This window comes from Panthera onca, chromosome A2 (genome assembly GCF_046562875.1).
Source record: "Panthera onca isolate mPanOnc1 chromosome A2, mPanOnc1 haplotype 2, whole genome shotgun sequence".
Classification (NCBI taxonomy): domain Eukaryota; kingdom Metazoa; phylum Chordata; class Mammalia; order Carnivora; family Felidae; genus Panthera; species Panthera onca.
The window spans coordinates 8,309,433-8,335,323 of record NC_138340.1 but is presented as its reverse complement, the minus strand read 5'-3'; the positions used below and the strand labels follow the sequence as shown (position 1 = coordinate 8,335,323).

Genomic DNA, 25,891 nt, shown 5'->3' with positions numbered 1-25,891 from the left:
ACGGTCACCACTGAGTGATGCTACTGTAAGCAAATAGGAGGCGCGGCCACAGGTTACCCAACAGAACTCCCTTTACTGCACTCTTCTGCCCTAGGACTTTTTCCCCTGAATGCCCCACATGGCCTTACGAAGGCTTTCTGCCGTAGTAAAATGCCAGCCCACATTCTCAAAATTTCAATATAACATTTAAGATAAAAATCTCATGAAGTAAATACGTATCTGAGTTCACTGCCAGTCACTCCCATCAGGAATCTGGCCTACAGGAAAAGGTATGCATCTGCTATGGACTGAATGGTGTCCCCCCCCCCCCCACCTTGCCCCCAAGAATTCGAATGCTGAAGCCCCAACTTTCCAGTGTGGCTCTACATGGAGATGTGGCCTTTGGGGGGTAATGAGGGTTCACTGAGGTCACAAGGGTGGGACCTTCAGGATGGGACAGTGCCCCCGTAAGAGACAGCAAAGCTTGCTCTCTCGCCTCATATGGGGACACAGCAAGAAGGCAGCCATCTATAAGCCAGGAAGAGAGCCCCACCAGGAACCGACCTTGCTGCACTTTGATCTTGGATTTACAGCCTCTAGAACCGTGAGAACATAAGTCTGCTATTTAAGCCAGCCAGGCCATGGTGTTTTGTAAGGGCAGGCCAAGCTGCCCAGGAGAGAGCATCAGAAGGTACCGTACAAGAAGGCTCTTCACAACAGCGTGTGCCACAGGAGTAAGGGAACATGGGAAAGAGCCACCAGTAGGGAAGGAGCAGGGGGTGGTACATCAAGACCAAGCAGTGCAGGACCTTCCAGACAGTTACGAATAGGAAGCGAACTAAACTACCAGTCTGAAAGCTGAGTGAGATTCCAATACATCGAAATGATAAAATTAAAACAGAATGAATGGCCTGATATGGACAGTGGCCCAAGATGCTGTGCTAAATGGAAAGAGTCTAGCTTAATGTCCAGATTGCCCCAAGTGGTCTTACAACAACCCAAAAAAGGACACAGGCATAAAGATTCCTGGAAGTGCAGGGAAGACCAACCAGGGCTCAACATGCAGGCTTGTGAGAGCAGGTGCCACAGGGGCTTCCGCTTCTCATCAAACCATTCAGGTATTTTCTGCAAGAAATACTACATTTCGGCAACACTGCAAAGAATAAGGAGAGCGTGTGTGAGCTAATGTGGGAAGACGTCAGAGACAGAATGCAAAGCTGGAAAAAGAAAACCATCTGGTGGCTCACATACAGAAAAGGCCCCAGAGCCAACACCCCGACGCTTACTCACACTTTTCCTCTGGGAGGTGGGAGTGAGGAGGGCGTGGGGGCGGGCGGTGGGAAAGGAAACGCCTCTTATTTACGTCTGTCCCTTTGAAACGTCCTTCTCCCAAATGAGAGTACTGAGTGAGAATGGCTGCTTTTGGGAGGCGGGTAGGAATGTGGTAGAAAAAACGGTGCGTGGGGACAGCAGCCCCTCCCTGAGTGGGCCACTTTGCCCAGTTCTGACTTTTAGAAGCAGGCTAGTCACGTTTCACATACGAAATAAATGATGAGTAAATAAGTAAAACCAACAAGGATGGAGGAACCCACACTAATGGGAGCACAGAGAAAAACTAATCCAAGTAACTTTCAGGGTGGGGTGGCGCAGAGCAGGAGAGAGAGGGAGAGAGGAGGAGAGAGGGAGGGAGAGAATCTCAAGCAGGCTCCAAGACCAACGCGGAGCCCAACGTGGGGCTTGATCTCATGACCCTGGGATCATGACCTGAGCCGATATCGAGTTTGATGCTCAACTGACCAAGCCACTCAGACGCCCCCTCCAAGTAACTTTCAAATGCAGTATTTGAAGCACACAATTTCAGGCTGAATAGCTCCAAACACAAACTAAAGTAGCCAGGAGGCTTCCTTTGCAGAAGGGTGCAAGTTAGCAATTCTGAATTACTTCCTGTATGTTCTAAGACTGAGCAAATAAGGAAATATACCATGGCTAATGGAAGCCAGGTTTCAGGCTGTTACGGTATGGAAAGAGAGAAGGATACACACAGAAGTATCCATGTGAACTGAAGGTTCTGAATATATAGAACTAGTGATGCAGATATAAACTGATTTCCTAGATCTTTTTGCTAAGAGGGCCTAGAAGCAATGACAACCTGTACCAATAATCACATCTAAAGAGAGATCTTGATGGCCGCCTAGCTGGCTCAGTTAGTTAGTAGAGCATGCGACTCTTGATCTCAGGATCGTGAGTTCAAGCCACACTTGGGCGTAGGGCTTGCCAACTTACCTTACTTACGTATAGAATAAACAGAAATGGAGACAGAGAAAGAAAGAGAGATCTTGTTTTTTTACATATTCTTCTCTGGTAAAAAGAACCAAGGCACCGTGGAGAAATGACTGACTTCCAGGGTTTGGGCAGAGAAAGCAGAAGATGAACTTGGGCCATTTCAGTGTGCAAGAAGTAAGGAAGCCCTCAAAAGATACGTGAGCCAATCTGAAGGGGCTCCTACTGGCCCAAATTCAAACAATTTGAACTTCAAGATAATGACCGTAAGGATTAAACTAAAACAGAATCCTATGAGTTGGTACAAGGGGTTGGCAAACTGTTCCAAGAGCCACAGGGGAAAGAAGACAAAAAGCTTTTCCTTCCTGTAGAAAGTCATCTACAAAATGCAGAAGAAATCAGGGTGGATGGGGGGAGCAGGAAATCACCATAACGTAACCATCGTGGCAAAAACGGATACAGGCGGAGGTCATTAATGGATACAGAAGCTAGTGGGTAGAAGTTTGAGGAGTTAAAATATGTTTAAAGAGCCTCCAGTACCTCCCCAGAAGGTACTTAATAATCACAAAATGAGAAACAGTAACTTTTCAGCAGAGATGCCCTGGCAGACACCAAGGGATCAAGGTCAATGTCACCAGTGACTGAAGAAGTCTACGCCATGCACTCTCGACGTGACGCACGGAGAAGAACACAGCGTCACTTCTGGGTCTTGTTGCCAAGAACACATAACCTGAATCTAGCCAAAAGAGAAATAGCAAGTCAAACCCAAACTAAAAGCCTTTATAGGAAATACTTGGCTTGTTCTCTTCAGAAATGCCAAGGTCAGAAAAGGCTAAGAAGTGAGGAGCTGTTCAAGATCAAAGGAGACCAGACAGACCGTCACTGAATGAGACGCTCGGCCACGGAGTCGTCGTGAAGGACACTAAAGGGACAGCTGGCCAAACCTTAATAAGAGCTGTGGATCTGATCATAGTATTATTGCATCCATGGAAAAGACAGACCTTGTTTTTAGGAAATATAGTGGGGGGTAAAGGGCTGTCCTGTCTGCATCTCCCAAACGGTTTTGGAAAAAGTGGTGTGTGGAAACAGGGAACCCAGGTGAGGAGTAGGCAGGAATCCTGTGGCCTGTAATTATGAGAGAGTGAACACTGAAAAACAATGGCATGTGCAAAGGAAAAAAGTCTGCAAGCAAACACACCCAGGAGTTAACCACGTACCCTCCTGGGGGTGGGGTTGAGGAGGGGTGGGACGTGGCAGGGGACAGATGTGGATTCTTACCACTGTCACAGAGCTCTGGTGAGCTTTAAACAGCTATAAAAATGTAAAGGAGGAAATAGATCGAAGCTCCCAGGGCTGGGCTGGCATTTCCAGGAAGCCCCTGATTCCTCACCTCGCCATCAGGTCCGATTGCAGGCGTCTGTCCTTCTGCGTTTTCTGCCTTCTGGAAGTAAAGAGGGAGACACGGTCACTCCCTGCCTGGGGAGGCAGCGGCACCCGCACCAAGACGGCTGCTCGGGTCCCATCAGGAGGGCAGGCACGGGGCGGGGTCCCAGCACACCTTCTTTTTCTTTTTCTTCTTTTTCTCCTTGGCGACCTGGGCAGCCTTGTGCTGCCGCACCAGCTCTGTGAGGTTCGCCACGTACTCGTCCGTCTGCTGCAAGAGGTAGGCCAGGCGTTTGTCCTTTTTCTGGTCGATGAGCTTGCGGTAGCCCTCCTCATCTTCAGCCTGCAGAACGGCAAGGTTATGGCGTTTGCTTGCAAGTGACACATGCTCGTCCATTAGCGCCCACGGCAAGGAACCCGGGGTCAAGAAGGCCACTGGGGGTTGCTAACCGGCCACCAGCCCGCACTAAGGGAGTGTTGGGCCTCCACCATGGCCGTGCTGCATACACACCCTCCACGTAGCTATCGACTCCCCTGTCAGTATTTCCTCAACCTCTACCCAGGGCGGACCCTGAGGGGGCCTGCTAGACAGACATGCTTCTGCCAGAGGTCATCTGAAAAGGCCAACAGCAAGTCTTGGCCCCTGTGTCCACAGATACACCCCAAATCCAACACTCTTTCTGGTCTGGGCCATTTTACCGTCACAGACGCGTGCAGCAAGCCCCTCCTGGCTTTCTGATAATAAACCTGATCATGTCACCCCCAGTTTATAGTCTCCTGTGGCTCCCACTCATGCTCAGAATTAAATCTAAAGCCTTCCTCATGGCCTGCAAGGCCCAACAGGACTGCCCTAGGGACTCTGGCATCACTCATGCCCTCACCACGCTATTCTAAGGGCTGCCTGCTGTGCCTCGCACTTGGCTTTCTGCCACTTCAGGCTCTTAACCTTGGTTCCTCTATCCCTGGGAGGCACTTCGTCCAGGGAGTCATGCCACCCTCCCAGAACACCCCATAAACCCCCACTCCCTCGTCCCGCCTCTTTCTTGTCAGTGTACTTCACACCATCCAAAATGATCTAGTTGGTTCCGCCTGGGCACCTGCCTCTCTAGGGCCAGTGGGGGCAGCCGTGAGGGTAGGGACTGCACGCTTCTTACTCCTGTGGCCATGTGCCTAGAGCAGGGCCTGCCAATATCTGCCCAGCTGGAGAATCGCCTCTGAATAGCCAGACACAAAGGGTGGGACGGAGGACAGGGATCACATCGGTCACTCTCGAACCTGGAGTCGGTGCCCCCTCCCTTTTCTGGGCAGAACACAGAGCTACAAGCTAGCCAGCCTAAGGTCTTCTGATCGCTGGTGGAATGAAGAGGCAAAGGTCTCAGACCAGGTCTCTTGGAGGCCCAAACCCAAGCCCGTTCTTTCTCTCCGTCCCAACGCTAACTTGAGCAGTCAACCGCCTCAGCAGAACACAGGGTCATCGATCCCTGGTGTCTGTCACACCCAAAGCACACACAAAGGGACACGACGTCACGAAGGCAGGACTTTACCATGAGCCTCCGCATTCTCTCTTTCTCAATCCTTTCGTTTTCCTTCTTCTGTTCCCTCTCCGTGTTGGCGTGGTACGTGGCCACGGCCTTCGTGAGTTTCTGGATTTTGCCTGTGACCGATCTGTGATATTCTTTGAAATCCTTGGCATGCTGCAGAATGCTGTTGAGGTATTCCTGCAGGAACACACACAGAAAAGAGGACTGGCTATTCCACAGGCTCACTACAGTGTTGCCCCAGCCGAGACAAAACTTTAAAGGCAGTTGGTTTAAAACCAAGAGGACATAACCAAAACAGTACCAGGACACCGTCTGCCTATGCGGTTCGGCGTTCTCTGGACAAGGAAACACTCCATGCCGGTGACCGGTGGGAAGGGCCCTCCCTCGTGTACAACAGGGCAAGCCGCCTTGCTGGAGCCACCCGGCACTGAACGTAACCACTTCAAAACGCTCTGACCCTCCAACCAATTATTCCACTGCCAGGAATTTACTTTAAGGAAAACGAGCAGACATTGGCCAACAGAATTCAAATACAAGAATGCCCAGTTTAGCGTTCTCTTTAACACTGGAAGGTTGAGAACATGCTACCTGTGCCCGAACAGGAAAATGGTTGCAGAAGTTACTGGATGCTGGACACACTGAGGAACACAACATACGTGTTAAAAATCACGCTTCCACAATACTTAAAGACAGAACGTGTGTACGTATTTGTTTACGGGTGGCTACTTTACTTCTGATTATTCTGTGCACGCACAAGAAAGCTACCTGGAATGATATATACCAAAAACCCTTGCTAACAGTGGTTACCAGTATTAGATAGGGAGTAAAGACCTTTAGAAAATGTAAATGAGCAAATGGGGCGCCTGGGTGGCTCATTCGGTTAAGCATCCGACTCCTGATTTCAGCTCAGGTCATGAGCTTGTGGTTTATGGGTTCAGGCCCTGCGTTGCACTCTGCAATGGCAGTATGGAGCCTGCTTGGGATTCTCTCTCCTTCTCTGCCCCTCCCCCACTCTCTCTCTCACTCTCTCTCAAAATAAAATTTAAAAAACTTACCAAAAAAAAAAAAAAAAAAAAAATGGAAATGAGCAAATAAACAGAATCATCCCCACATCCTACTCCAGACAGATTTGGTCTTCCTGACTGGTCTTGTAAAGTAAAGTCAGATCACGGCCTCCTCTGCTCAGGACCCTCCACGGCTCCCCCCTCACTCAGCAAAGGCCCAAGTTGTGCCCTCGGCCCAGAAGCTCTGCCCGTCACCTCCCCATCCTCCCCTTCTCCCCACACTGGGATCCCTGCTGGTCAGAGAACACAGGGCACATTCCAGCCCCAGGGCCTTTGCATCTTCTCCTGGATCTGCAAAGTTGCTTGCCCACATGTCCCTGTGGCTACCCTCCCTCAGGTCTCCACTCAGATCCACACTGTGTAAACAGCCCCTCCGTCACCCTCCATCCACCCCTGCTTTGCGCCTCCTCATACTCCACCACCTCCCAACGTGGTATATGTGATTATGGCCCGTCCTCCCACTGCCGTTTGGTTTTGTCCACGGACATACTCTCGGTGCCCAGAATACCGTTACGGCGAGCAGAAAAGACAAACAGGCAGCACGCTCAGACACAAACCAAACGAGACTCCACAGCGTGCAAGCTCAGCCGAGCCTCGCGCTGGGTGGGGCCCCCGCACCTGGTGCTTCTGCCGGCGCTTGCGCTCCTGCTCGATCTTCTGCTGCTTCTCCAGCTTCTCGGTGATCCGGGCCTCGCGCAGGGACTGCCGCTTGCTGCGCTTGTAGGCCTTGGCATTGAGGGCCGTCTCCAGGGCGGTGTCCCTCCTCATGCACACCACCACCTCCTGTCGCAGCTTGAGGAAGACAAGACGCGCACAACTCCGTCAGGTCCACGAGTAACTACACATCCCAAGCTAGACAGAACGCTGCTCTGGATTTCCGGAAGGATCCTTGCTAAATGCCGTCTGGAGGGGGCCCATGGGTAGCGCAAGCACAGGTCAGGAGACAACTGCTTCTGGACACCCAGCAGAAGGTTCTCTCACACCTCCAGAGGTCTCCAGCTTCGCCTATCGTCAATCCCACAGAAAATACTTCTTACGGGTCATTCAAAATTAAAGCACCCTCAGAAACAGGCCCATTTTTAAGTCTACTGTTTCAAAATGCGATGTGGTGTCTTAGGGAAGACGCACAACTACTCATCCCAAGAACGGCTACTGTCCCACCGCTGTGCACGGCACGAGAGGAGAGATGCGCAGCCAGCTAATGAGGACGCAAGGACACTGCTGCTCTCAACGTCAAGGCGCATTTAATAACTGCCTGGCAAATAGGAGAAAAGGCCCTTTTCCTCAAGCAGCAGGCCTGCACCTGTGCCCACCTGCCTCTGGAAGTTCAGCAGCCTGAGGGCCTTGAGCTCAATGGTCGCTTTGGTTCGCAAATCCCCGGCCAGGGACCCGGGAAGGTTTTCAAGTTCCTGAATTCGGTGTGCGATTCGAGCCTGCAGCCTGGGATACAGAGACAGAAGAAAAGAGCAGTGATGAGAGATCTTGTCTATTCACGGGAGCTCCTCTGTTCCCTCTCTTTAAAGGTGGAGCTTCAGGAGAACCTACCTCTCAAGGTAGGCAGATCCCAGTGATGAGACAAGAAATAGCTCAATAAAGGATGCCAGCCACATCACACATAAAGAGGACAGGCACAGAAACCAGAACCCGACAGGGCACACCTGCCTTCTGACATCCCAGCAGTGTGAGCAGCTTATGGAGGCAGACCAGCGTCTCTACCCCAGCCCTGGGTCTCTAATTCGCCTAGGGAGAATGCGCAGAGCAACCCTACAGGCTTGGTCTTAAAGTTCAAATGCGATAATCCCCCTTCGCAGTGTTTCGCATATTTATTAAGCACCTACTGTGTGCCAGGGACTGACCCAGGTGTTAGACCTTAGCACTAAACAAGACTAACAGGGATATTTGTTATTCTCATAGAGCTCACAAGCTTATCAACAAGACAGGCCATAAAGCAGTTAAAAATGTTTACACTGATTCCAGAGAGTACCACGTACTCTGAGAAGGGAGCTGGAAGTGAGGGAGGTGGACAGGGCCACTTTGGGCAGGTGACCTCAGCAATTAGGCCTAAATTAGCCAAAGAATCAAGCCCAGCCTCTGTAAAGGCCCTGGAGCAGTAATGAGTCTAACTTACTCAACAGAGAGAGGAACAGGGAGAGTGGAATAGGCAAGGACAAAGCCTCGGGCAGGGACTAAAAACAAAAAGGCGCTTCCTGGATGGGCAATGGGACACTAATGGCAGATTTGAACCTGGGGAAGAGATCTAAAGAAGTCACTTAGAAGAGACTTCACGCTGCCGTGTGGCAAACAGACTGCACCACTGAGGGTGTATAGGTGGGGCAGACCAGGTGGCTGCGTCCACAGTGTGAAGAAGGCCACCAGTTCCTGGGACGGAGGAGGAAAGCTGAGATGAGGACACGGAGGGTGAGGGAGGGCGAGCGATAGTCAAGGGGCTGCAGGGTCTGGCCCAATGAGCTGCTGCCGGGTGCGTGGAACAGAGACTGGAAGGAAACGGTGGAGGGAGGGACAGGAGGACATCCGGAAAGGCCACGTTTAAGCTGTCTAAATGCAGCTGGAGGGGAGGTGCCTGGGTACAGGGGTGGGAGCTCCGGAGCACATCACAGCTGGGGAGGCATTCTGGAGACTGTTATTGGGCAAAGATTTCCTGATACATCTGGGGATTACGGCGAACGAGGCCCAGCCCTCCCTCATGGAGCTTACATTCGTCAAGGGAGGCCAGCCCTGAATAAGTTATCAATGCAATGGAAAAAAGGGGGAGGGAGGTACAGGGTGCTCAGGAGGCAAATCTGAGGTGCCCCAGCAGTATGGGACAGAGTGATTCAGACCTGCTGTGTGCCTGGCACCGCAGCCAGCCCCTGGCACCCAGAAGGCCTTGGCAAAGCAGCCAACAACTAGTGATGTTTGGGAAGGGCCCATCACAAAGCTTGACCGGTTGCTTGTGGAGTGTTCATGAGCCGAACATCAGCAAGGAGAAACGGGCACTTCCATTCCCACACCTACTGGGACAGCCTCTGCAGAGGGCCATTTTGCAGACTCTCGGAAAATTTCCCTGCATGTGTCCCCCATACCCAAGCAATGGCCGTTTTATGGATTTATTCTGACACATGTGCATACAGTACTGTTTTAACAAAAGATTGGGGGCGGGGATTCAAAACAACCTGACATCCCTTATTACAGCTGAATAAATTATGGTATAGCCCCCAGGTAGATACTATGTGTGCAAAAAAGGAAACCTCACTGGGGCACCTGGAGGCTCAGTCGGCTAAGTGTCTGACCCTTGATTTTGGCTCAGGTCATGATCTCACAGTTCATGAGTTCAAGCCCCACATCAAGCTCTGCAATGACAGTGTGGGGCCTGCTTGGGACTCTCTCTCCCTCTCTCTCTGCCACCCACCCCCCACAAAGCACACACTCACTCTCTCTCAAAATAAATAAACTTAAAAAGAGAGAAAGAAAGAAAAGCTCACTTTGTACAAACAGAGAATGATCTAAGCTATGCTCCCACGGAGGAACGGTGTGCACTCCATGGAGTACCTGGGACCACAGGGCTGCCCAGGCTTTCACCGGATTTCTCTGGAAGGATATGTACTTATACAGAGAACCAGGCAGCTGGTGACAGCTCTCTGGTCACATACCTCACTGGCTTTCAGAACAGTGAGCCAAACTGACACGCATCAGGGCCGCCCCGAGTGAGGGGCCCCAGGCAGCCGCTCCCTCACCTGTACTCCCGCTCCTGCAGGATCTCCACAGGGTCCAGGCCCCGAGGCTTCTGGATGGGGGTGATGCGGCTCTGCTTCTGGTGCAAGGGCACCATGGGGGCAGGCTGGGCAGGCTGCCCCGGCGACTGTGTCTGGGGCGGCATCACCGGGGAGGCGGCGGGCGGGACAGCAGGGGGCGCTGGTGAGGGGCGGCCCGTGGGCTGTGGGGGGATCAGCTTCTGAGGTGTGCTCGTGGGGGCAGCAGCATTCGCCATGGGTCCTGGGGGCGGTGGGGGAAAGAGGGGTCAAGCGGCGATGACAGAGCTTTGAATTCTGGCTTGATTCCAGGGGTAAATGAAGAGCCTGCCGGGCACTCCCTGCCCCAGTGACAAGCTCGTCCCCGTGGCTGACTAAGCCCGTGCAGGCTGCCACGCTGCTTCCTGCTCAGGGGTCTCACTCCCTCCTGCTTCCTCTAGATCTCAGCGTATGTGCCCCTTCCTGAAGGCACGCCTGCTCAAGCACCGCTCACAGGTTTGGTCTTGCCGCGTATGGCCTCCTAGGACCAGAAGTTTCCGGACTGTCATCCGGTGCCAAAGGAAGCCTACTGAGGCAATTAGCTCTTCAGTGCCCATCACTAAACCTCGTCCTTCGAGAGGATGAGGAATGAGTCCGTTTTGCCCATGCTTCATCCCAACAGATGTGCCTCTCCAATACTTAAGACCACGTTTTACACAGAACACAGAGACTGCGCGCAGAAGAAATGGAACCCTGAGCCACCCTGTCACCCTGCCTGCCTCCCACAGCACTGGGGGATATTCTCAGGAGGCCAGGGGGTCACACGTGGCCTCCAGGCTCGGAGGCCCAAATTCTGAAGGCTGGTATTCATGGCTACAGCAATGCCGCCCCACAGCCTCGCTGCAGTCATACAATGGACTCGCTCATCAGTACCCTTCTCTTCTTGGTAAAGACAGCCCAGGATCACCACGACCCACAGGACAAGGTGGGGTGGGAATCATGCAGTGGAACCAAACTTAAACCTCTGGGAACGGACCAGGGACAGATAGACCCAAGAAGGCAGAAAGAAGCAAGGACTTGGGGCGCCTGGGTGGCTCAGTGATTTAAGTGTTTGACTTCAGCTCAGGTCATGACCTCCCGGTTTGTGAGTTTGAGCCCCACATGCTGTCAGCATGGAGCTGGCTTGGGATTCTCTCTCTTTCTCTCTCTCTCTCTGTCTCTCCCCCACTCATGCTCACTCTCTCTCAAAATAAATAAATAAACTATAAAAATATATATATTTAAAACAAAGAAAACTAAAAGGCAAGGACTTGTTCTCAGTCCCCTCTCGGGTTCTGCATGGCGCAAGCTCGTGAAGAGCAGGGAACAGGCACGCCACCAAGACAGAGGAAACTTACCTTCAGGCCAAGGCTTGGGAGGCCCTCCGGGGGGCTGACCTGGCATCCCAGGGGGCACACCTGAGGGTCCTGGGGGGGGCATGTTGGGCCCTCCCATACCTGCACACGGGGAGAAACAAGAGAATAAAAGGCATCCTGTGTTTATGCCCGCATCCACCCGCACGGGCAGTCCTGGCTCCAGGGGACACAGCCAACAACAGCCCCTCAGTGTGGACGAGAGGTTGGGGTGGGGGGAGGAGAGCGGAGAGGCGGCGGGAGGAACTTGCATCGCGCTGGCAGCCCCGCCTGCCCGAGCGCCGAGTGCTGACGCCGCGCTGTCTCTGGGGGGACGCACGCGGGCAGCACGGCCCAGGCCGGCTGACACCGGTGCCCATCCCGGTCGGTTCGCTCAGTCCCCTCCCTACCCCGAGCGCTGTGGACGGTGGGTCTTACCGTGAGGCCGGCTGTAATTTGGAGGTGCTGGTCCTGGACCTGGCCCGGGGCCGGGGCCGGGGCCGGGGCCGGGTCCCGTTGCGGACACAGAGGGTGGAGGTAGCGTTGGCATCTGCTGCTGCATCCCGGGCATTGGCCGCTTCCCCTGCACCGCCATCTGCAGGTGGTCGGGGAGGGGCTGGCCCCTGGCCAGCATCTTGTAGGCCATGATCTGGGCTCTGAGCTGATGCAGCTGGTTCTGGTTAAACGGAGTCGGGCCCCGGTTCTGCTGTCCCAAAGCCTGGGGATCGGCGCCGTCCAGCGGGGCCCCTCCTGGCCCAGAGGACATCTGTGGGCCTGAGGATGGGCCGCTGGCTGGAACCGGACTGGAGGCGTGCTCGGAGCCACCCAGAGGGGAGGGGTAACCTGTGGGGCCACGTGGATCCAAGTGGTCACTCGGCAACACACATTCTAGGACGTCTAAGGCAAAGACGGCAACCTTTCGGCTGCGCTGACACCAGCTCCTATCTCGAGACGGGGGTGGCCAAGGGACTCTACTCCTGTGATTCAAATGACAAGTGCCCAGAGAGAGGACACGCGCTGGCAGCCTGACCAGCGGCCGGCACAACTGGTTTGGTGTTGGCTCAGCTTTCAGCAAGTCACCAAGGGTCAATGCTGGGATGTTACACAGATCCAGGCCTCCCTCAGGCCCGCCCCCTGCCCCTCAGCTAGGACAGAATGCTCCTCTGACCCCCATGTAGAGCCCCTGGGCGCAAGGAGCTTCCCACCGATAAGAGGAAATCACATACTCCATCAATTCTCAAGCTGCCCTGTTCAGAAAAACCACCTGGAAGGCTTGTTAAAGCAGAGCCCCACCCCCACCCCAAGATTCTGCCGCAGAAGCTAAAGTGGGGCCCGGGAAGGTGTATCCTTAATATGCTCCTGGGTAGCTTGGGAGCTGCCAGCCCGAGGCGCCCACTCTGCTCAGCCCCCATCTAACCTCCAGTGCTTCACATGTATCCACCCCTTTGGCGTCCCCGCTCCCGGGGCTGCTCAAAGACAGACTGGCCTGAGACGGGCACCAGCCAAGCCCAACCCCAAGCCCAACAGTCTCCCAAGGGCTGAACTGTGCTGGGTCTACCCTGTTTGTGCCTACGGGAGACCCAACTAGAAAAATGACCTCAGGGCACCCAGGGGGACAACACATACAAGGAAAGAAGAGTAATCAAACGGTACCTTGGGAGTGCTGGTCCATGGGGCTTGGCGGGGGCCCCATCCCTGCGTGGGCCCCCGACCGCATCCCCATTCCCTTCATCTGGTTGTAGCGGGGATCATCCGACATGCCCTTCTCGTGCATGGACTCCATTGGCTGTAAGAGGGGACGATGAAAAGGCAAGATCAGCGAGAGGGAACAGGAAGAGGCAGGAGGCAAAGGGCCACCCGAGAGAAGTTCACTGCCACTGAAAATGTCCACCCAAGGTCGCCATGGTATATACTGAATCGCCAACGTGACCAAGCAGCTTAGGTCCAAGCTACGGTCCTGATACCTACACTAAGTGCCAAGTAGATGCATGAAGCAATGTCACACAGCGATGGCTGACCACTTAGGCGGCTAGAGGTCTGGAGGCGAAGGGACAGATGGATCAGGACGCCAGGAGACAGTTTCAGATGGCCAAAATCCCATGAGGAAAGGACATGAGCTCCTGGTGAGGAGCTGTTTATGACTGGGACACCAAGCTCCCCATTAATTGTCACAAGGAGACCTGGTGACAAGTCTTTGGATCAGGAACCCTCTTCCTTGGGAGACTGTAAGTCAGAGGGACAAAGAGAAATTTCTGCCTATAAGTATGGTTACACTACACTAGGTGTCCTCGCTGATCTGAGATCAGCCTCCAGCCTACTAGTTGGGAGGAAAGCTGTCTGTGGCATGGTTCCATCCCTCCTGAGAGGCACATCGGTCCTCTGTGGAGCGATGATGCCCATTTTCCCTCAGCACTAAGTACTTCCCCTATTGCAATAGCTGGTGAAGGGGACATCTTCCGGGACCCTTCCAGGACACTGCCAGGCCCTGACTGGCCCAAATATCCCGGTCTCCGGGAACAGTCTAATGGGTGGCCCAGCTGACTACAACTCAGTGTGTGCCATGAGAGAAGGAAGATGGGAGGAAGAGAGGGTGCTTGGCTGGGACCACGAGGAGCAGCTTCATACGCAGGAAGAGGGTGCAGCCCTCGGGAAGCGAACTTCTCCGCAGACGAGGAGTGTCCCGCTACCCCTGGGCCCTGGCTCCTAACACTGTGCAGGACAAATGGTAGGTGTGGGGTGTGTGCCAGTGATAAGAGAAAAAAAAAACCAAAATGGGCAGAGAGGGAAAGAGGAGGCTGTGCTGGAGAAGCCAGACTAAATCAGTGAGGGGAGGGAGGGGGCTGGTTCACCAACAGCTTCCCAGGAAGTGACAAGAAAGATACTGTTGCCAGAAATGTGTGGGAGGGGCACCTGGGTGGCTCAGTAGGTTGAGCGTCCGACTTTGGCTCAGTCATGATCTTGGGGTTCATGAGTTCGAGCCCCATGTTGGGCTCTATGCTGACATCTCAGAGCCTGGAATTGCTTCGGATTCTATGTCTCCCTCTCTCCCTGCCCCTCCCCTGCTCACACTGTCTCTTCCTCTCAAAATAAATAAACATTAAAAAAAAATAAAAATAAAAAACGTGTAGGAGATGGGGAAGGCAGGGAGGACCCAGAGGGACAAGATGGCTCTGCCATGGACACAGTGAGGGACCATTTCTCTGAGAGCCTACTTCCTCATCTGTAAAATGGGCACAATAACCACCTACACCTAATGGGTGGGGCAGCGGGGGGGGGGGGGGGGGAGATTAAGTGGAATGGGGTACAAACACATGGATGGCCCTGGTAGGGAGGCTATGGGGGTCAACACAGAACCCTGACCTCCAGGCCACACACTCTGCATATTCCGCGAGGGTCTCCTGTGGTTTCTGAGACTTGAACACATCACCTTTTCCTTTAGATGCTAATACATGTAAGAGGATGTTTCCTCGCTTCCCCAACCACCACCCAGGAACACAGGGAGAAAGAAAAACTATTTGTGTTGGGAGGCTTTTTTTACACCCCATTGGCAAAAAAGTCCCTGATCAGTTCAAGTAAGTCGTTATGACAGTGAGTGGCGCCCAAGCGCAGGATCGAGTAGGGACAAGGGGCACCCACTGCTCTGCTTCATAAGTTACACAGGTGAGTGCGGGAAACCAAGTGACACAGCTACTTTTTAAGGAGCTGGGCACTTTTTATTCATTAACGAAAGACAACCCTGGAGCAGTGTTAGCGCGTTTCCCACGTGGAATGCTGGGCGTGGGAGACACACGGTGGGAAGGCTGCGGGCTGGCAGCAGAAGCCAGGATGCACGGCTGATCACGCAGACCCAGCCAATCGGGCAGTGGGCCCGGGCTCCCTACCTTGTGCATCTGATGCATGTTGTCCTGAGGGTACCCTCCAGGCCCCTGGGTCGGGATGGGGTGTCCTGCTGAGGGAGGCCCCGGACTGGGCCCCATCATGCTGTGGGCAGAGCCCGGCGAGGGGCCTGGGCTAGGGCCCAACATGGCTCCAGGGGAGGGGCCCGGGCCCGGGGAAGGGCCTGGCCGAGGAGTTCCGCCCAGCGGTGGGTCTGGAGTGGACATCTTCACAGGAGCTGCAGACAGTGGTCTCCTGCTAGAAAGAAGTCTTGGTCAGTCTGGGGTCGTAGCCACCACCAGGGAGAGTCAGAGCTGGCAAGGGAGGGCCACACGTAGTATCGTAAGCAGCACCAATCTGACAGGGAGCTGTCACCTTTGACGGGCAACCCCCACCACCCGGACCTTTCTCCTCCCTTCTTCTCAGAGGAGATAATACATCGGGCATACAAAATCAGATCACAGTCTCCCCCGAGGAATGGGACTCCGGAGGTGGAGGTATACAGCCACTGCCCCACCTGGGGATTCACTTCCCTTGCTGTTATTCTGATCACAGCAAAGAGAACGTCTCAGGGTGGTGCCGATACACCCTTCACGCCTATCACCTGCCATCTTCCGATTTGACAAAAAGGGAGAGCAAGACTAAGACTCAAAGCCTCTGTTGGCGACAGTATCCACCTGGGCCCTGGGACACTCAACAAAACCAAATATTCATGGCAAGTGATGCCGGTTTCCCATTTAAGGCGGTGAGACCAAGTCCCTTTTAAATTAAATGAATACAAGTTTAGCATGTAGGTTCATTTAAAGTATTACACAAATAAAGGCGCTCTGATATCTCAGATACTTCCACAGTGATATTCACGTGTCTAAAGTCCATCGAAAGTTTCCACAATCTGAAAATTGATGCTCAGAACTACGACCCAGAGCCACGACGAGATCCAATCATATGCTAAGGGGGAAAAAAAAATCTAATGATGGTGGTAAGGTGATTAATTATGCTTGCTGAGACAGGGCCACGAGCTGGTAAATTTCATCCGGTTTTCTACAGTAAGGGTTCTAGGTTCAGGTAACCCTTCATCTGTTGTATATTTACATATAGCCTTAGATACAATTCTCTTCAATTTAAGAACTTCTTTCATGATGATAGAGGAATACATCTTCAGAGCTGAAAGGTAGAAAACACAAGATCACAAGAACTTAAAATCTCCCAGCACCACACCAGACACGCAGAGGTGAAGTGCTTACCAGCCCTGCAGGGAGCAACGAGCAACAAAGCCCTCCTTATCCGAGCCAGGCAGGGTGATGGGGGGTGGGGGTGGGAAGAAGGGGCTGGGGGTTTCCTCAGAGACGTGGGCCACCACCAGAGCCGTAAGGATGGAGCTGAGTCGGCCAGGGCAGACAGCTGCCCTCATATGGCTGCCGGGACTCCCACCACACTTCACTGCCTCCCTTCTAGACTGTTCCACACGCAGGCGCACACATCCGCAACAGTATTACTCAGCACATGCTAGGCATGCTTCTCTTCATAGAATTCTACCCAGGACCACCTTTAACATGTAATAGTCTTCAAAAGGATTTCTAGTGGATTTCTGCTGTGTTCTCTCATTCTGCCACATACTGAGTTATTTAAAAGCCCCTCTCTTGTTGGCATGTCTCAAATGTGCTTTGTTTCTGTAGACTTTTCTGGTGTTGGGAGTGACTCTCTTTGTCCCGAAACTTTACTGGGCTCTTCTGGTTCTAAGGATAAGTTTTGTTAAGAAGTCTAAGAACATTTTTAATTCTCTTGATTAAAACAAAGTAAAGTTTTCATTTGAAAGATGGGCATATTTTCCTGGGTAATCGATCAAAAGCCAAAACGTCTTTGTCCCAGTTTCATGGCTAAATAATCAGAGCAGAGAGAATCAGAAACTTTGGCAGGGCATGAACCAGTGACCAGCGCACCAGCCTGACTAGGAACAGACCCAATTGCTCAAGAAAGTGCTCACAATCCCTTCCTCACAAATCCAAAATCCCGTAAGCCCAGAGACGGGGAGAATCAAACTTTTAAAAAACAGAGACAAATGTGGAGCGCCTGGGTGGCTCAGTCAGTTAAGAATCTGACTTCGGCTCAGGTCATGATCTCAAGGTTAGTGAGTTCGAGCCTCACGTTGGGCACTGTGCTGACAGCTCAGAGCCTGGAGCCTGCTTCGGATTCTGTCTCCGTCTCTCTCTGCACCTGGCCTGCTCACGCTCTGTTCTGTCTCACAAAAATGAATAAACGTTAAGAAAAAAAAAAATTTTTTTTTTAAATAGAGACAAATTCATTTAGAAGCAAAATCAGACCTGATTCAGACATGTGTGAACAGTCCTACCTTCTGCTACAGAACTAGGATCCTGTTACCTCCAGACGCCGCTCCAGGCTCTGCCACGTGGCTGACCTGTATCCCAATCGTTTTCTAAAATGCTGATTCTCAAGTCTGAAACCTCCAGCCCAGGGTTTGTCTAGGGCAAGACGCACCTGCAGTCATACTTCACAGGTGGACACCTGAGTGACATGAACATAGCCACGGCCGGGGTCAAGGAAGATGGCTCCTCAGGGCGCCCCTCTGGACCCTTTGCGCCCACAGGGCCTCTCAGGCCCAGAGAGACTGCAGCGAGGTGACAAGAGAGACAGCGGCCCCGAAAATACTCAAAGGAGTCCCGTGGCATCTGGGAGCTCACAGATGCTTTCTCAACTGAAGGTCTCTATTCTTTTTTTTTTTTTTTTTTAATGTTTATTTATTTTTGAGACAGAGAGAGACAGAGCATGAACCGGGGAGGAGCAGAGAGAGAGAGGGAGACACAGAATCCGAAGCAGGCTCCAGGCTCTGAGCTGTCAGCACAGAGCCCGATGCGGGGCTCGAACTCATGGACCATGAGATCGTGACCTGAGCTGAAGTCAGACGCTTAACCGACCGAGCCACCCAGGGGCCCCTGAAGGTCTCTATTCTAAGTCAAGCCAACTGAAACCAACAGCAAAATAAAATCTAGGGAACGCCATCTAGGGATGATGTCATCTCCTCACCTAAAGGCAGATGTGCCAAAGAGCAAACACTGGGGAGTGTCTTTGGAATGATGGTTCTTCTAAAAGTAGTTGATACTTAGTGTCAGACCTTCTTCCCATCAAAATGCAGCGTACCTCTAGACATTAATTACCTCTACCCTCAGAAGCACTAACTTCATCAGCAGACACATGAAGTTTGCTGAAGATGCTGGAGGACATCAGATAATAATTTTGTGCCAAAATATGGCAACATCTACCTTTGAGAAGTACAGGGTTTCAGAAGAAACTTTTTTTTAAATGTATCTGTTTTTTTAAGTTTCCGTCTTTGAGAGAGAGAGAGAGAGAGAGAGAGAGAGAGAGAGAGAAAGCACAAGCGAGGGAGGGTCAGAGAGAGAAGGAGGAGAGAGCGAGAATCCTAAGCAGGCTCCCGACCAAGAGTGCAGAGCCTGATGTGGGACCAATCCCACGAACCATGAGATCATGACCTAAGTCAAAGTTGGACACTCAACTGACCAAGCCACCCAGGTGCCCCTGTATTTTTTCATTCCTAAAAAAAAATTTTTTTTAGGGACACCTGGGTGGCTCAGTCGGTTAAGCGTCCGACTTCAGCGCAAGTCATGAACTCGCCGTTTGTGAGTTCAAGCCCCGCATCGTGCTGTGCTGACAGCTCAGAGCCTGGAGCCTGCTTTGGATTCTGTCTCCCTCTCTCTCTGTTCCTCCCCCGTTCGCACTCTGTCTCTCAAAATTAAATACAGATTAAAAAAAAATTTTTTTTTTTTTTTTTTTTTAGTTTTTAAGTTTGTCTATTTATTTGTGGGGGGAGAGGCAGAGAGACAATCCCAAGCAGGCTCCGCGCTGTCAGCACAGAGCCCAATGCGGGACTCAAACCCACAAACCGTTAAGATTATAACCTGAGCCGAAATCAAGAGTCAGACGCTTCACCAACTGAGAAACCCAGGAGCCCCCACAACGGGCTTTTAAAAATGTCATTTGCGGGGCGCCTGGGTGGTTCAGTCAACCGGTTAAGTGTCCAACTTCAGCTCAGGTCACGATCTCACGGTTACGGTTTGTGAGTCTGAGCTCCACGTCGGCTCTGTGCTGACAGCTTGGAGCCTGGAGCTTGCTTCAGATTCTGTGTCTCCCCCTCTCTCTCTGCCCCTCCCCTGCTCATACTCTCTCTTTCTCAAAAACAAATAAAACATTAAAAAAATAAAATAGGGCACCTGGGTGGCTCATTCGGTTAAGAGTCTGAGTCTTTTATTCGGCTCAGGTCATGCAGTCATGGTTTGTGAGATCAATTTCCGAGTCCAGCTCTGTCCTGACGGCGTGGAGCCTGTTTGGGATTCTCCCTTTTCTCTGCCTGTCTCCCACATGTGTGTACGCATGCACGCGCTCTCTCTCAAAATAAATGATCCTTAATAAATAAATAAAGTGATAAAAATAATACAAATGGCATTTGCTTCAGAAGCTGTCACCTCTGAAGCGTCAGGCTGCGATGAGGCAGGTAAGTGCACGGAGTCACCAGCAGCCAACTCATTTCTGGACTGAAAGCTCAGACACACGTGGGGAGTGACAGTAAAAGGAACCCAAAAAGTACAGACACAATGCAAAACCTTCCTGAGCAGCACAGTGGGGTGGGCCCCCCCAAACCCTGATGCGCCCCATCAGGGTGCTGGCGTCTGCACGCAGACGCGTACCGGCAGGCCCCCAGCATCATGATGGAGAGGACAGGAAAGTGGAACGGGAGCAGCTCTCTGGTCCCGGGTGTCAAGAGGGAGCATCGGATTCACTCGCACGGAGCGTCAGCACACCTAGGCGTACGGCTGGATGAATCCCAGATCAGATCGAACACTTCCAACATTCTCGAAGGCATCTGGGCCCCTCCCATGAAGACCACCCCCCCCCAGAGGGAAACACTGCTCTGCCTCTACCACTCTTCGGTTTCACCCGTTACTGAACTGCATCTGGAAAAAAAAAGAAAGAAAAACCCACGGTGGTATCCTCTGACTCTTCTGCGAGGGGCACCCACGTTGCTGGGACGGTGGTCCTTCGTTCTTCTTCATCTGCCCACTCTCCTATTCGCAGACCCTGTGCGGCCAGGTTTGGGCTGTCGCGACTAAAGCTGCTACCAACGTCATCTGGCAGACGCACGCATTCATTTTCCTTGGGGACCCAGGAGTGGAACCGTTAGTCAGAGGAAGGCATAAATTTGGCTCTGGTAAGTATCGCCAGCTTTCCAAATCAGGACCACAGTCCCACACACCGCCATCCCCGCAGCAGAGGGTAATGCGTTCCAGCTCCTCTCTGTCAACGCTGGCGCTCGGCACTGTCGGTCCCTGTAACTTGTAACTGTTCCAGTGAGTGTATAATCGTATCTTATAATTTTTTTTGGCATTTCCCTTGCAACCAATGGCATCGAATCCCTTTCTGTATGCTGACTGGCCACGGAGATACTCACTTCTGCAGAGGCCCTGTTCTCACTAATGCTTCACTTGGGGATATGTGGTTCCTCTCCCAGTCTGGGTCTCACCCTTGCTTGCATTCTCCTAAGGGTGTCTCGGGACGCAGAGAAGTTCTTATTTTGTTTATTTTCTGCCTTTTCATTTTTTCAACCTTTTTTATTTATTTTTGGGACAGAGAGAGACAGAGCATGAACGGGGGAGGGGCAGAGAGAGAGGGAGACACAGAATCGGAAATAGGCTCCAGGCTCCGAGCCATCAGCCCAGAGCCTGACGCGGGGCTCGAACTCACGGACCGCGAGATCGTGACCCGGCTGAAGTCGGACGCTTAACCGACTGCGCCACCCAGGCGCCCCTCTGCCTTTTCATTTTTTATTTATTTTAATATAATTTGTTGTCAAGTTGGCTAACATACAGCGTATACAGTGTGTTCTTGGTTTGGGGGGTAGATTCCCATGATTCATCGCTTACATAACAACACCCAGTGCCCAGAGAAGTTCTTATTTTAATGGCGTCTTATTTATCAGGTTTGTCCTTACATGGCTAATGGTTTTGGCGTCCTGTTCAAGAAAATTTTTGTCTCCCTGAGATCGTGAGAAACATGTATTTGGTCTCTGCCTTCAGTTTTTGACTAAAACCCTTGTAATTTCCTCAGGGATGGGAGGGTCTTTTATTCTAATGAAGGGACTCTGGGTGGCTCCTGGATAGCTTCAGGATGGGGGCTGGTTGCCAGAAAGACCAAACCATGACTAGAAGCTTCAGCCCCATCCTCCAAAGAGGGGAGAGGAATTGGAAAGTGAATTAATACACGTCTACATAATAAAGCATCCATAAAAACTCTAAGAGGCTAGGAGAGCTTTATGGGTTGGTGAGCACATCCATGTGCTAGGAGGATGGTGCATTCCTACTCCATGGGGACAGAAGTTCCTGGGATCAGGATCCTTCTAGATCTCAGTTTATTTACTTCTTCATACGGCTATTCATCCCTATCCTTTACAATATCCTTTATAATAAACTGGCAAACATAGGTAAATGGCTCAAGGTTGGTGAGCTATTATATCAAATAATTAAACCTCAGAAGAGGGTCATGGGAACCCCATTTGTAACCAAGTTGGACAGAAGTGCGGGTAACCTGGGGACCCACTCCTTGAGACCGGTGCCTGCAGTGGGGGGGCAGTCTTGTGGGACTGAGCCCCCAACCTCTGAGGTCTGCACTAACTTTGGGTAATCAGTGTCAGAGTTGAAGTGTAGGACACTCAGCTGGTATCTGCAGAAACTTGCTCGGTGTGGAAAACCCGTACATTTGGTGCTAGAGTGCTGTGAGCAGAGGAAATCGGTTTTCCTTTACAATCTCAAGGTCACAGAGATAGAGGAAGGAAAGGGATATTTTCAACTCGAGAGAGACTGTGACTTGCTCCGCTCCCTAGGGATTTACAACTGCTGAGGATGTTACCAGTCACAAAGAAGCCACAGGGAAGATGACCCAGCCAGAGCGGGGAGGCAGGGCTGCGTGTGGACTTTACCACTTGCCAACCACATGATCCTAGGTGGGCGACTTAACCTCCACCAGCCCGTTTCCTCCTCCGTAGGCTGGTGCGGAGGCCAATCCCCCCCTCAGGGGTCACAGCCGGCATCCCTCGAGTGAACGCAAGCAAGGCTCGTACGGGCAGAAAGTGATGCCGCACCGCAGGCGAAATCCAGGGCCTCCACATTCACCGAGCGGTCGCTTACTGCTTGTCACTACTGACCCAGAAGCAGCGGCCTCCTCTTCTCATAAAGACATGAGTAAACCAAGCCACGGAGTAAGTATCTGCTCTGGAGAACGTGCTTCCTAAACTTAGCCTCCCCCGCAGGACAAACCTCAAAGGATGCTCCTGTCCAGAAGTGCTCAGGAACAAACCCAGGAAGTAGAGGTTGCACAAGGCAGCTTTGCGGAACCGGAGGAGGAACACTGGCTGCCTGAAGGCCGCGCGGCCCCGTGTAAAGCCCGGCTGTCCCAAGTGATGAGGTCCGCCCTGGCAATCGACAGGCAAGATCTGAGCTGCTGCAAATTCTCCCTTGCCCTCTCGGATCCCGCTCGCACAAATGCGGTGTTGTTACCCACCATCAAGCCCCTTTTGGCCAGCCAACCCTTCTTAAAGGGCAGGGGTGGGCCTGGCCCTCGAGAGAGCTGCGTATGATATGGGACAGGGCACTACTGCGATCCAGCGTGGTGCCCGCTCAGGAGGGCCTGAAAGCTTGGCCAGAAATTTCAGAAGGGAGGTGGATCTGAGGGCAAGGACCAGCCCAGCCCTCTCCCCACCCCTTCTTCCCTCATCACCAAACACCTCCACCTTTCCTATACAGTAAACTGAGGATTTGGCATTTTCAGCAAATTCCTTGGGTCCCCGAGGTTGTCCTATGGTCCTAGGGTTTCAGGTGGCTTCCATCATTCAGACCAGACTCCTGCAAGTCTCCCTGTGATGAGTCACTTGGTGTCTGGGCTGGAAAAAAGAAGGTAATTAAACACAAACACTGAAATCCATCTCAGACCAGTCAGCCCCACCTAAGCAGCACAAGGGGACAAACAGTACCACCACTAGCACGTATTTCTGGGAGCCTAAGTGTGTGTGGCCTGTGGGTCAAGTGCGTCTGGGGGCTCCATGAGAAGGGAACAGAACCTGGGAATCTGGGTAGGCAGCCCAAAGGAATGTGATGGCAGATAAAACTACTCCGGGGCAAGAATCGAAACCCTGAAAGCTAAGACATTCGACAGGTTACAGGATGAAAAAAAAATGGGTTCCCAGGGCCAACGGGTCTAGAAGTGACGCGGTCTTATCACCTTGATTTCTCTGAGCACCCCGAGTGCTGAACAATCAGAACCCCCACACTATCCATGCCCCAGAAGCGAGACGCTATCAAACATGAATGAAGTAGCTTCGTGCACACGGATGTGGAGGAAGGTCCGCGATGAAGCAGAGGAAAGAAGGGGGCACCAACGTAAGGTGTGCTTGGCCCAAGCCCCACTCTGCTGAGAGGAAGAACGTACGCGAGCTCATCTGCACGTAGAGACCAGTCCCAAGAAAACGTGCCAAACTGTGGTTGGCAGCGGCCGGCAGCTCTCTCAGGAGGCGTATGATGGGGAACTGACACTTTCCACATCACAGAGCTCTGGTGTTTTTTGTGTCGGTGTGCTGTTGTTTTTTTACAATAACCTTCTACTACTTTTGCAATCCTATGTGTTCTTTTTAAAAAACACCAAAACCAACCAACCAACCAACCTACCTAGATCAGAAAAAGACCTGGGAAATAAATACCCAGAAGAAGATGGCCAGGGGGGTGCCTTTGTGGAAATAAAAGAGATGAAAGGATTTGAGGATTGCATTCTTTTCTACTTTCAACTTCATCAAAATCATCATTTAAAATAGAAACATCTATTGACGTTCAAATGCGGAACCAGACTGCTTGAGAAGTAGGTCTTCTTCTTTCATACCCCCCTTCGCTTTGCTCTTATAAAAAAGACCCGTGGTTGCAACAACATGGATGGATCTAGAGAGTATAATGCTAAGTGAAGTCAGTCAGATAAAGACAAATACCATAGGATTGCACTCGTATGTGAAATTTAAGACACGAAACAAATGAAGAAAAAGAGACAAACCAAAAAACAGACTCGTTAACTATAGGGAACAAAGTGGTGGTTACCGAGGGGAGGGGGGGTGGGGGGATGGGTGGGACAGGTGAAGGAGATTAATATACTTGCCCTGATGAACACTGAGTAATTTTTTTTTTAATTTTTTTTAACGTTTATTTATTTTTGAGACAGAGAGAGACAGAGCATGCACGGGGGAGGGTCAGAGAGAGGGAGACACAGAATCTGAAATAGGCTCCAGGCTCTGAGCTGTCAGCACACAGCCCGACGCGGGGCTCGAACTCACGGACCGCGAGATCATGACCTGAGCCGAAGTCGGACGCTTAACCGACTGAGCCACCCAGGCGCCCCAACACTGAGTAATTTGTAATTCTTGTTTTTTTTAACTTTATTTATTTTGAGAGAGAGACAGAGAATGCAGGAGTTGGGGAGAGGCAGAGAGAGATTCTCAAGCAGGCTCTGCATTGCCAGCACAGAGCCCGATGCAGGGCTCAAACCCACGAACTGTGACAGTATGACCTGAGCCAAAGAGCCAGATGCTTAACGGACAGAGCCACCCAGGCACCCCACTTCAACCACTACGTCATACACCTGAAACTAATATAACACTGTATGTTAACTATACTGGAATTAAAATTGAAAAAAGAAAATTAGTAAAAAGAATGGTGGTGGCCACCCACTGCAGCAAGACAGACGGCAGCTAACAGGCGATAAGGACCCTCTAAACTCTGCTTGCTGGGATTATGGTATGTGGGTTTTCTTCTCCCATCTTGCCTGGAAATCAGCACTGTCCTTAAGTTTGGCCCCAGGAAAGCTGCTACGTTGCTTTTTGGGCACAGAGAAATTTGTTCCCTTACGTGTCTCATCAGCAGACACACTGTGGTCAAGCCATGGCAGGGTTCTCAGACTCATCAAGGAGGCTGGGCAGGATGCCTTTCAGCAAAAGCAGCTTTATTTGTTACATTAAAACTACAAAATGAGGTTTCCCCCCATACTCTACTAAGCAAAGCGTCCACACCCGAACGGATGGTGTGGGGCGCACTGGTCTGTGAACCTGAAAGGACGTATGGGACGAGGCATCCGCTGTCTCAGGGAACATATGGATAGCTTATTCCTGAGACGGTGCTTCCTCAACATTGGCTGTTCCACAGCTGGCTGTTGGGCATTTTCCTTGCAATATAATTAAGTAGCAAAACCTTGCCCTACATTTAAAAAGGAATATAGTTCAGAAACAAACAAAAACCTCTGTCATGGTAATTAATTACAATGTCTTATCAGTTCTACCTAAAACGTAAACACACCAAGTCTGTATGTTACTAAGTACAGTAGTTCCTCTCCTCAAACCCCCCCATCCAGGTTTCACTTTCCAGTTTCAGTTACCCAGGGTCAATCGTGGTCTGCAAGCAGATGATCCCTGCACCCCCCCGCCCCCCTGACCCCGCCGGGCTGGGTTTTGCCAGAAAATCAATTGTAGCTTAACGGTGCATCACAACGCCTACATTACTCACCTCACTTCATCTCATCACACAGGCATTTTATCA

General features: G+C 51.8%; 1 protein-coding gene across 5 annotated transcripts in view; it reads right to left on the bottom strand.

Annotated features, from left to right (window-relative positions):
* Positions 1 to 25,891, bottom strand: part of SMARCA4 (SWI/SNF related BAF chromatin remodeling complex subunit ATPase 4) — an 89,895-nt gene that overhangs the window by 56,744 nt on the left and 7,260 nt on the right. For 4 of the 5 annotated variants that reach the window (XM_078443389.2, XM_078443387.2, XM_078443391.2 and 1 more), the window contains exons 2-11: positions 15,248 to 15,497; positions 13,020 to 13,152; positions 11,805 to 12,209; positions 11,373 to 11,471; positions 9,982 to 10,240; positions 7,561 to 7,687; positions 6,866 to 7,039; positions 5,187 to 5,360; positions 3,818 to 3,985; positions 3,650 to 3,700 (exon numbers count right to left, since the gene is read on the bottom strand). In XM_078443389.2, coding sequence (XP_078299515.1) covers positions 3,650 to 3,700; positions 3,818 to 3,985; positions 5,187 to 5,360; positions 6,866 to 7,039; positions 7,561 to 7,687; positions 9,982 to 10,240; positions 11,373 to 11,471; positions 11,805 to 12,209; positions 13,020 to 13,152; positions 15,248 to 15,469 — 1,812 coding nt within the window. In that variant the 5' untranslated portion in view covers positions 15,470 to 15,497. Of the gene's footprint in view, positions 1 to 3,649; positions 3,701 to 3,817; positions 3,986 to 5,186; positions 5,361 to 6,865; positions 7,040 to 7,560; positions 7,688 to 9,981; positions 10,241 to 11,372; positions 11,472 to 11,804; positions 12,210 to 13,019; positions 13,153 to 15,247; positions 15,501 to 25,891 lie in introns of all 5 variants that reach the window. The other variant, XM_078443388.2, reaches the window with a different exon arrangement.